The sequence below is a fragment of the Ursus arctos genome, unplaced genomic scaffold (assembly GCF_023065955.2).
Source record: "Ursus arctos isolate Adak ecotype North America unplaced genomic scaffold, UrsArc2.0 scaffold_25, whole genome shotgun sequence".
NCBI lineage: Eukaryota > Metazoa > Chordata > Mammalia > Carnivora > Ursidae > Ursus > Ursus arctos.
In genome coordinates, this window is record NW_026622930.1 from 27,114,940 (window position 1) to 27,127,406 (window position 12,467).

Sequence of the window (12,467 nt, forward strand, 5' to 3'; positions counted from 1 at the left end):
GCCTGTCCCCCCGTAAAAAAAAAAGTGTTAGGCAGGACCAATTACATGCTCAATTCCCTCTTATCCCAAAAGAATTTACCTACATCCACATGGTAACCTCTAGAATGTGGGGCTAGGTCTATGTCCTGGTAACTTTCCCTCCAAAGACTGCAGGGAAAATAAGTGTACCCTGGATAAAGATCCTTAGTGCATTTTCCATTCTGGTGGAACCAGGGGGAAGCCGAGAAGGGAGTGGCCTGAAGTAGTCTGTGTGTCACCCCAACTCCCAAAATTTATCATAGTTTCAACTTTCTGGGTAGAAGAAACAACAATTTCAAAGTAAAAAAAACAAAAACAAAAAACCTTTTAAATCAGTCTATCCTGGCACACATATATCAGAACTTTGTGATTTAACCAAACCCCCTCACCTAGTAGTATTCTGATATCTTCTCCCAAAGGACCTAATTAATGTATCCTATCTTTCAGAAGAGGGGAATCAGTCTTCAAATAATTTGAACTGTATTGCATACATTTCATCTCACTGCATCTCCATTCAACTCATGTCTCCAATTTAGAAAGTGTGAGGTGGCAGGAAAAATACTGACTAAATATGGATTAGAAGACTTAGGCTCAATTCTGGGTTCTGCGGCTTAGCTTTGTTTTACATGTGCAGGAGAGGACTCTCGGTCAATTTCGCATAGGCAAGTTGGTCAATTCGCCCAAGAGCCAATTTGCTGAATTTACTCTTTCACTGATTTACTGAAAAACTGTTTAACTACTTATAAATTATAGCAATTTGTTTTAGATAGGATAAGACAGGATAGAAATTCCTTTAGATAGGGGCGCCTGGGTGGCACAGCGGTTAAGCGTCTGCCTTCGGCTCAGGGCGTGATCCTGGCGTTATGGGATCGAGCCCCACATCAGGCTCCTCCCTGGGAGCCTGCTTCTTCCTCTCCCACTCCCCCTGCTTGTGTTCCCTCTCTCGCTGGCTGTCTCTATCTCGGTCGAATAAATAAATAAAATATTTAAAAAAAAAGAAATTCCTTTAGATAGGATAACTTTTGAAGATGTCTGTGATGTTTTATTCATTCAAGTACTCATTTAGTTTTAGTTTAGTTTTCAGCCATTTGGATGTAGCTGTTTTGCCATTGCCAAATTGCAGTGCGATTGGGGACTTTTCTTTCCTTGGCAATATGACTTTGTGGAATGAGAATTTCTTATGTATGTATACTGACTTGCAAATGTATAGATTTTGGATGCCCAGAACATAGTTTTTTCAATACATTTTCAATCTATTCCACTGTTTATTGTACTTATGTAAATGTAAGGATTTGCTAACCAGCTCAATTAGATTACTATTTTTATGTGTTCTAATCATTTGAGAAGTGATTAGTGTCTAAATTATGAAACTAATATTCTACAAAGATGGACTGACAAAAACAATAGCTGAGATGAAACAGCTGTATGTTAAGACTAAATAAAACTTTACAGAAAAATTTTAAAGGTGTTGAAACCATTCCAAGCAACACAGTTTTCTATATATTTGTAAGTAGGTAATAATGATAGGATTTTGGTGAAGCAATCTGGTAACTATCAGCCAGTAAAACCTGGCTAAGTTTGTGTAAATCAGTTCAATGAAATCTGTCGTTAAATACACTGGCTCTTTGGAGAACTGAACATGGAGTAAACAGGTATTTAGCAAACTGGTCTGTTTCTGCATGTGAACAAATCATTCCTCCTCCTAGTTTCTTACTCTGTAAAATGAGGTTGGCATATTGAGATAACATTTCACACTCATTAGGATGGCTACTATCAAGTAAATGGAAAATAACAAGTGTTGACAAGTATATGAAGAAACTGGAACCCTTGTGCACTAGTGGTGGGAATGGTACAGCTACTACAAAAAACAGTTTGGTGATTCCTCCAAAAATTAAAAATATATGATCCAGGATTCCCACTTCTTTTTTTTTTTTTTAAAAGATTTTATTTATTTATTTGACAGAGAGAGCACGCACAAGCAGGGGGAGTGGCAGGCAGAGGGAGAAGCAGGCTCCCACTAAGGAAGGAACCCAATGCGGGACTCGACCCCAGAACCCTGGGATCATGACCTGAGCTGAAGGCAGCTGTTTAACGAACTGAGCCACCCAGGCGTTCTGCTATTTCTGCTTCTGAGCATACACCCGAAAGAACTGGAAGCAGAGTTTTGAAGAGATTTTTGGATACCCATGTTCACAGAAGCATTATTTACAATAGTTAAAGGGTGGAAACAACCCAAGGGTCCATCAACGGGTGAATGGATAAACAAAACAAAATATGGTATATACATACAATAGAATATTATCTGTCCTTAAAATGGAAAGAAATTCTGATATATGCTACAACATAAATGAACCTTGAGGACATTACGCTAAGCGAAATAAGCCAATCACATGAAGACAAATACTGTATGATTCCACTTACAAGAGGTACGTATAGTAGTCACATTCATAGAGATAGAAAGTAGAGTGGGGGTTTTAGAGCTGAGGGGAGAAGACAAGGAAGTTATTGTTCAAGGGGTACAGAGGTGCAGTTTTACCAGCTGAAGAGAGTTCTGGAGATGGATAGCATTGATAGTTCCACAATAATACAAATATACCTAATACCATTGAACTGTACACTTAAAAATGGTTACCATGGTAAATTTTATGTTATGTGTATTTTGCCACAATTTTGAAAAAGGGAAAAAAATGAGGAGGTTGGACAAGAAGTGCTCTAAGATCCCTTTCAGCTATTGAAGTTTACGATTAAAAAATAAATAAGTGAAGTTTATGACTCTTTGAGGTCAACAAACCATTATGAGTATTGAAAGCAAAAAAAAAAAAGTGTTCTGTAAATAGTATTACGTTGGAAACTATAGGAATGGGAAGGGCTTAATGAAGTGCTGTAAAACCTCCATTTTGGACCACATAAAATGATGGTTATTGTTATTATTGTTCACTTTTTATATAAAGTAATGAATTCAGATAACATAATGTTGCTTAGAAGTCTTTAGGAAGATCTGATTCATAAACAGTTAAGAACTATTTGTAGGCAATTGATTACAAATATACAAAAACAAAGTTTTTATATTATAAACAGGAAGTAATTAGAGAGAAATTATATCATTCATCATAGCAACAAAAGCTAAAAATTACCTAGGAATACATTTTTGTAAGAAGTATACAGGCCTAACAGGGATTAAAACTAAAATTCTACTGAAAGACACAAAAAATCTGAATACATCTGCCTGTAAGGGAAGTCTCAATATTATAAAGATATCAAGTTTCTCCAAATCAATCTATAAGTTCAATGTAATTCTAAGACTTCCAATGGGAATTTATTTTTGTGAACTTGGTAAACAGATTTTCGAGTTTCTCTTGAAGAGTAAATGTCTAAGAAAAGCCAACAAACATTTTGAACAAAGAAAGAGGACTAATCCAAATAGATATCAAAACATATTATAAAGCTAAAGAAAATGCAAGCACCATGATATTGGAGCTGGAAAACACAAGTAAAACAACAAACAGAAAGAAACTTGGCCATCCAGGAACCCACCCATGCATACAGAGTTTAGTAGGTGGCATTTACAGTGGGAAAAGGAGATTTTTCAATATATGGTTAACCATTTGAAGGAAAAAAAAATAGGTTTGATACCTGCCTCATGCAACATATAAAAATAAACTCCAGATGGATTAAAGATATAAACTTTAAAAATTTATACTTAAAAAAACTATAGAAGTACCAGAAGAAAATACAAGACTATTTTTATAATATAGAAGTAAAGACCTTCTATTAAGATACAAAACACAAAAGTCATAAAGTTTGACAAATAAATTTGACAAAATTTAAAATTCCATTTGACAACTACAAATAAAGTATAAAGACAAGGGATAAACTAAGAGAAAATACATTTAATAATTCTGAAAATTCGGGTCCCTAGCTGTCTCAGATGGAGGAATATATGGCTCTTGATCTCGGGGTTGTGAGTTCGAGCCCCATGTTGGATGTAGAGATTACTTAAAAATAAAATCTGAAAACTGCATGTAAATATTGACAGAGTGCCTACTACACATATCAAGCACTAATACAGATGCTGATGAACAAAACTAAGGTACTCATTAGGATTCGTGTGTGTGTGTGTGTGTGTGTGTGTGTGTGTGTGTGTGACATGACAGAGAGACAGAGAACAAACAAATGAAAATTTCAGATAATAAGATGCAGAAAATTGTTAAGTGGTGAGAGTTAATGCCTAGAGGGCTACTTTAGATATATGGCGGCTGGGACACTTTTGTGGAGGTGACATCTACGCTGAAGTGTGAAGGCCAGTAATGTAGAAATCTAAAGGAACAGAGTTGTGAAGGCAGAGGGAATAGCAAGTACAGAGGTCTTCAGGTGGGAACAGACTCGGTGTGTTCAAGGAAGAGAAAGACCGGTGGCTGGAGATTACCAACTAGAAAGAAGAGTAATATGGAATGAGATCTGAAAGGAAGGCAGAGACCAGATCGTATATACAAATGGCCTTGTGATGTACCTTGTTAGTTTTCCTAAGTACTTTTAAATAGACTCCTTTCCTTCAATTAAACATTCCAGGTTTTACATATTAGTCATTTGTAACTTACCAAGGCAGCTATTCTAAGTCATGCTTTGAGGCTGGTGTGTCTAGGTGAATAAATCAGTTAGTATGTGAACCTACCTGAAGCCCAGCATCGATAGCCCTATGCAATTTATCTTTCTTTTGTCTATGCATAAGTAGTAAAGCTTCTGGACTGGTAAAATGGTGTATACATGGTATACACACGTACATGTACGTGTACACACACACACACCCTGGGGAAAAAAACTGCTGGTTGGTATTGAGAGAAGTCTATAGAAAGGGAACAGATCTAAGCAAGTGATGGTTCAGCTAGATAATATCTCTATACATGCCTTTATTTTTTTTTAAATTGTTATTAAGTTATGTTAGTCACCATACAGTCCATCATTAGTTTTTGATGTAGTGTTCCATGAGTCACTGTTTGCGTATAACACCCAGTGCTCCATGTAATACGTGCCTTTAATCCTATATGTATAATTTCTTTGTGGTTTCTAGGTATAGATTATATTTTATGGGAGAAATATACTACAGCAATACTTGAGAATCTGGTGCTCTGTAAATACCTGGGGGAACATCAAGTATCCGTCGTACTGATCCCCAAAATTTTGGAGCATGTTTACTTGCAAACTCTTCCTTTACAGATAGTTCAAAGTAATGTTTAGCCTGAAGTATAATTAATTCTGAACTTTTGTACTACAAATTAGCATTGTACCCGTTATGAATAATGTCTCTATACTTGACATTTTTACCATCTAAGGCCCAGAAGAACGGAGAGAAGACAAAATATCTTTAAATTTATCAGTCATTTAGAACATCAAAAACAATTTCATTTTACAGATCTTTAAGGATCTCACTTATCATATCCAACTAGCAAGCACACAATTCATCTACTGGTTATTATTTTGAGGGAGAAAACTTCCTTTATTTAACTCCAGCATGTAATCTCTAAGAATTTCCAAGTATTTTATAAGTTTATTAGTAACACTTCATGTGGGTAAGTAAACATAGTTCAAGATAATTCCAAAATTACAACTCTGAACACTGACACCTGTTCAGGTATTAGAGTTGCCTCTGCAATGAGGGGATGGCCATTTCAGCCTGTCTGGTTTGGCGAGGTTATTGCTGAGAAGCATTGCAGATTCAACCCCACTGGTTCTTATGAAGCACAAGCCAGACTTATTGGGGGAGGGGGATGGTGAGGGGAAAAGGTCAGAGTCATAAAAAATTTCAGAACGTTTATAAATTATTTAACAGTAAACATTTATTTTTTTTTTAGATTTTATTTATTTATTTGACAGAGATAGAGACAGCCAGTGAGAGAGGGAACACAAGGAGGGGGAGTGGGAGAGGAAGATGCAGGCTCCCAGCTGAGGAGCCTGATGTGGGGATCGATCCCAGACTGCTGGGATCACGCCCTGAGCCAAAGGCAGACGCTTAACGACTGAGCCACCTAGGCGCCCCTAACAGTAAGCACTTTTAAAAAAATTATTGTTGGGGTGCCTAGGTGGCTCATTCGATAAGCACCTGCCTTCAGCTCAGGTCATGATCCCAGGGTTCTGGGATGGAGCCCCACGTTGGGCTCTCTGCTCAGTGGGAAGGAAGCCTGCTTCTCCCTTTCCTGCTTCCCCTCCCCCATGCTCATGCTAGCTTGCTTGCTCTCTCTCAAATAAATAAATAAAATCTAAAATAAAATTAAATTAAACAATTATTGTCTTTTTGGGAACAGATACAAGAAAAAGACATTGGCTTTATCATTCCTGAAATTGCCTACATTTACAATATTGTTTCAACTTCTTTGCAAGGAAATTCAAATGGCCAATAAATATACAAATAAAATACACTGTCAAAAACTTTTAAAAATTTTATTTTATTTTTTTAAAGATTTTATTTATTTATGTGACAGAGAGACAGCCAGCGAGAGAGGGAACACAGCAGGGGGAGTGGGAGAGGAAGAAGCAGGCTCATAGCGGAGGAGCCTGATGTGGGACTCGATCCCAGATCGCCAGGATCACGCCCTGAGCCAAAGGCAGACGCTTTAACGACTGCGCTACCCAGGCGCCCCAAAACTTTTAAAAATTTTAAATCCCCAGTCTGGTAAGGGGAAATAGGAGACCTCATACACTACTGTTAGAAATATAAATTGTTACAAACTTTCAAAGGGTAACCTGATAATATGCTACAGAAGCCTTAAAAGAAATTCATACCTTTTGACCCAGCAATTCCATTTCAAGGAATTTATCCAAAGAATTATTCACAGATGTATGTAATAATATAGCTAAAAGGAGATTCATAATAGCATTTATTGTAACAACTCCAAACTAGAAATAATGAGTAATAAGTAACTGACTTAAATTATGGTAAATCAGTAAAATAGAATATTATGCTGTTATTAAAAAAGGATATGGTTGAAAATTATTTTAAAAACTTAAGTTACGGGGCACCTGGGTGGCTCACTCAGTTAAGTGTCCAACTGTTGATTTCAGCTCAGGTCATGATTTTAGGGTTGTGAGATTAAGCACTAGGCGGGCTCTGCGCTCAGCGGGGAGTCTGCTTCTCTTCCTCTCCCTCTGTCCCTCCCCCTGCACGTGTGCACATACGCGTGCTCTCTCAAATAAATAAAATCTTCAAATAAAAAAAAAACTTAAGTTACATCCTGTGATCAAGAACCTCCAATGGCTATGCACGCCATCTGGGAAAAAAATGCAAAATCTTATCATGATCTATAAGGTTCCATGTGGGCTGGTTCCTGGCTCCCTTTCCAACCTCACTGAGGACGACTTCCCCCCTCATTCAACTCTTCTGCTCTTACTTAAGCATATCAAGCAGCTTCAGTTTCAGGACATTTGCATTTGTTGTTCCACCTCAGTCTGGAGCACCAGTCCCTTGGTCAGCTCTATAGCTTACATCCTCACCTCCCATCCATCTATGCTCTTGTATATGCCTTGCTTTTCTTCATTGCTTTCATCACCACCTGTATTATACAATCTATTTTATATGTGCTATATAAATATTTTCTAGTCTGCCTCCCTCTATTGTAATGGAAGTTCCAGGAGAGCAAGGACTTCATTTCATACTCTTCTGTATCTTTAATATCTAGAACAGCACCGGGCTTAAAGTAGCCATTCAGGAAATATACTAAATGAATTTGTTAAATGAATGAATAACATGAAAAAAAATGATATTTATATATTAGTAAAAAAAAGAGATGCAAAACAATATGTATAGTATGATTTCAAGGATAGAAAAAAAGCAAGAAAGAGGACAATCAAAATATTAGCAATATTTATGAGGTGCCTGGGTGGTGTAGTCAGTTAAGCATCCAACTCTTGGTTTTGGCTGAGGTCGTGATCTCAGGGTCGCGACAGAGCCCCACCTCAGGCTCTGCTCAGCGCAGAGTCTGCCTGTGACTCTCTGCCCCTCCCCCTGCACTTTCTCTCCCTCAAATAAATAAATAAATCTTAAAAAAAAAAGTACCCAGGGGCGCCTGGGTGGCACAGCGGTTAAGCGTTTGCCTTCGGCTCAGGGCATGATCCCGGCGTTCTGGGATCGAGCCCCACATCAGGCTCCTCCGCTATGAGCCTGCTTCTTCCTCTCCCACTCCCCCTGCTTGTGTTCCCTCTCTCGCTGGCTGTCTCTATCTCTGTCAAATAAATAAATAAAATCTTAAAAAAAAAAAAAAAAAAAGTAACCAATATTTAAAATGTAAGTGATCTATAGGTACCTTTTACAGTTGCTTTTCTATTTTGTAAAGTTTCTGCAATGGACAAATATTACTTGTATATTAAGGAAAGAAGTGCATGCTTTTTTTAAAGAAATAAATAACAACGTACCAGTCCATTTAAGTTCTTTATGTTGTTTCTTCCTAAAGACAATATCCTTAAGTTTTCTGCAATGGAAAAAAAAAAAAACCACAATTTTTTGTTTAGAAGAATCATATTACAACTGTTGTAAATCTAGCATAATAAAGTGTTAATAAATTTTATATGATATACTTATATAGTGAGTAAGAAAGGCTGTTTTAATAAAAAATGGTATTCAAGTAGGAAATTGACTTACTTATCATCTAAGGTAAACACTACAACTATAATTTCACATCATGACAATATTAAGTTTACAAATGATTAGCTATTTCAAATGCATGGTTTTAAATTGGTGGCTAGTAAAAGTATTTCAGAGATAAAATAAGAGTAAAGAAGATCTGAACTTTAAATATGGAAGCATATGTATTTCAAATCTAGTATAGTGTAAGGACTCACACTAGAAAATAGGAACATATTTATGTATAGCCCGCCTGCCTCAGCCACACAGCATTAAAAGTGAAATCAAATGAATTAGTATTTAAAAAATCTTTTGCTTTCAATCTTTTAAAGAATTAATTGTGATTTGCTTTAAAAATGCTTATTTGGGGGGCGCCTGGGTGGCTCAGTCATTAAGCGTCTGCCTTCGGCTCAGGGCGTGGTCCCAGCGTTCTGGGATCGAGCCCCACATCAGGCTCCTCTGCTGGGAGCCTGCTTCTTCCTCTCCCACTCCCCCTGCTTGTGTTCCCTCTCTCGCTGGCTGTATCTCTCTGTCAAATAAATAAATAAAATCTAAAAAAAAAAAAAAAAGCTTATTTGTATTTTTTAAAGGATGGTTCTATTTGTGTATCTATAGGCTATTACCGGAAGAAAAAAAGAAAACAGAAGCAGTGGTTGCTTTATGGTCAGAGGAAAACAGTTTCCATTGCAACCCTTTTTGGAACTATTTGCATAAAACCGTGTACATGTATTATTTTTCAAAATTAAAAAAAGATTTTTTAGCAAAATAAAGGAAACCTCATGTCTGTTCTAAAAAACTGTTGATTACTTATGCATAAGTTATACACTCAGTTTTCACAATGTAACCTTCTGTAACTATGTTGTCCAATATGGTAGTTAACTAGCCATGTGTGGCTGTTTAATTTAAATTAATTAAAATTAAATACAACTTAAAATACAGTTTCTCAATCACACCAGCCACATTTCAAAAGCTTAACAGCTGTATGTGGCTTGTGGCAACTATATTGGGATGGTGCAGACAGCTCTGTTGGATTCCACTGTTTTACAACATCCATAATTCAGTGGTTAAGAACACAAATTCACTTGGGGCACCTGAGTAGCGCAGTCGTTAAAGCGTCTGCCTTCGGCTCAGGGCGTGATCCCGGCGTACCGGGATCGAGTCCCACATCGGGCTCCTCCACTATGAGCCTGCTTCTTCCTCTCCCACTCCCCCTGCTGTGTTCCCTCTCTCGCTGGCTGTCTCTCTGTCACTCTGTCACATAAATAAATAAAATCTTTAAAAAAAAAAAGAACACAAATTCACTTAACTGAGTTCCAATCCCAGCTCTCTAGGGAAGCAACCAAACCTCTCTGAATCACAGTTTCATCACACATAAAATGAGGAAATATAATAATATCTAACTTATAAGCATATCAGGATTGGGGTGCCTGGGTGACTCAGTCAGTTGAGACTCTTAGTTTCAGCTTAGGTCATGGTCTCAGGCCCAAGAGACGGAGCCGTGCGTTGGGCTCTGTGCTCAGCATACAGTCTGCTTGAGATTCTTTCCCCCCCTCCTCTCCCTCCCCCTCACCCCACCCCAGCTCATGCGTGCGCGCGCACACGCTCTCTCTCTCTCTCTCAAATAAATAAATAAATAAATAATCTTTATAAAAAGAAGAATATCAGGATTAAATGAGATAATTGTCTAAAACATTCAGCATAACGCTTAATCCATAGTAAGTACACAATAAATGATGTGTGTGTGTTTGTGTGTGTGTGTGTGTGTGTGTGTGTGCATGCATGTATCAGGCATATACGGTTATATAAACTTTGTTTTAATTTGTTTAATTTAATGAAATATTTTAAATTCTGTAATGAGAAACATTTAACTTTCAGGACAAAGTATTTTAAGAATGATCTAATTTATGTAAAGTGCTTTAATTGTTGAAACAACACCCCGTGTTATGGACTGAACTGTGTTCCCCCACCCTAAAATTCATGTACCTCAGAATACGACTATACTTGAACACAGGGATTTTAAGGAGGTAATTAAGGTAAAATGAGATCATTTTAGGTAAAATTCAATATAACTGGTGCCTATAAAGGCACCAGTCCTTATATGAAGAGGTGATTAGGACACAGACAGAAATAGAGGAAAGCCCATTAAAGACCAAGGGAAAAGATGGTCATCCATAAGCCAAGGAGAGAGGCTTCAGAGGAACTCAATCCTGCCGAAACCTTGGTCTTGGACTTCTAGCCTTGACAGCTACCAGAAAATAAATTTCTATTGTTTAAGCCACCTAGTCTGTGGAGTTGATTATGGCAGCCCTAGCAAACTAACACATCCCATATACCTATAAATGCATGAAAATTAAATAGTTAAGAAAATCACATAATCAATTATTCTTTAAAGCTTCTTGATATGGAAAGATAGGCATTTTATTTTTTCTATGTCATGCAGAATAAAAAACTTATTCAAAAAGTTATTCAGAGCACCTGGGTGGCTCAGTTGGTTAAGTGTCTGCCTTCTGCTCAGGTCAGATCCCAGAGTCCCAGGATAGAGCCCTGCAGCAGCTCCCTGCTGAGAGGGGAGTCTGCTTCTCCCTCTCCCTCTGTCCCTCCCCCCTCATATTCTCTCTCTTGCTCACTCTCTCTCAAATAAATAAAATCTTAAAAAAAAGTTATTCATTCAACACATAATTATTGAGCATCTACTATATGCTAGGAACAGCTATGATCATTCACGATATAACAATGAATAATACAGATAATAATTCCTGCTGACATTGAGCTAATAATTTGCCAGATGATAAACATAATAAATAAGCATATCAGATACTGTCAAGTGTGAAGGCGAAAAAAAATCAGGTAAAAAGAATGAAATGTCAGGGGGTTGGGAGCAGTTGACACTTTGGATAGAGGGTAACTTCTAAGACCAAAAGGAAGCGACGCAACTAGCCGTGAGGATCTGAGGAGGAAGAACATTTACAGGCAGAGGAACTTCAAGGATAGAGGCTTTGAGGCAGGACCACATCAGAAGTGCTCACAAAACACAAAAAGCTGGCTGAGAGAATGGGAGGAGGGTAATAGGAGATGAAATTGGAAAGATAATGGGTCTTGGGGATGTGTGAGAAAGGAGCTAAGAAATTACCAGGGAATTTGGCCTAAGCAAAAAGAGGAATGGAACAGTTGCTATCTGAGAAAGACATACAAAAAGTTGGTTTAGCTGGGGCTGGAGAAGGGTATCAGTACTTAGATTTGGACATGTTAATTATGAGACGTGTATTAGACATCCAGTTCAGAGGAGATGCCTGGGCTAGAGGTATAAATGTGGGAACCATCAGCATATAGATGGTAAAGCCATGACCTGGATGAGATAATCCAGGGAGTAGGTGAAAATAGAAAAGAGAAGGGATCCAAGAACTGGGTCCTGGGGTCCTCTAACACTTAAAATTCGGGGACATGAGACTGGGAAGGAGTAGCCTAAGAAATCAGGAGGACACAGCATTCCAGAAATCAAATATTGGAATTGTTTCAAAGGGTAACAAAATCATCCATGTCAAAATATGCTGCTAGGTCAACTAAGATGAGGACTGAGAAACAATGTCAGAAACTGGAGATGACAAATATACGCAACTCTTCCAAAGATAATATCAAACTTTATATGTAAAACTCCTTTAAAAAAAATAAAACTCCTTTTTTTAAAAAATACACATGAAAATGGTGACAGAAGGCTAAAAAGATCTTACTTATTACTGTATAGGGAAAGAAATTATGATATCAAAGTTAATGATAATGAGAATAATATTTTTAGAAAGAAAACTCCGGGAGCTCCTGGGTGGCTCAATTAAGCGTCTGA

At 37.5% G+C, this 12,467-nt stretch overlaps 1 protein-coding gene across 1 annotated transcript in view; it reads right to left on the reverse strand.

Annotated features, from left to right (window-relative positions):
- Positions 1 to 12,467, reverse strand: part of DNAL1 (dynein axonemal light chain 1) — a 39,199-nt gene that overhangs the window by 11,868 nt on the left and 14,864 nt on the right. Inside the window, exon 5 of the mRNA XM_026519544.4 lies at positions 8,422 to 8,477. Coding sequence (XP_026375329.1) covers positions 8,422 to 8,477 — 56 coding nt within the window. The remainder of the gene's footprint in view (positions 1 to 8,421; positions 8,478 to 12,467) is intronic.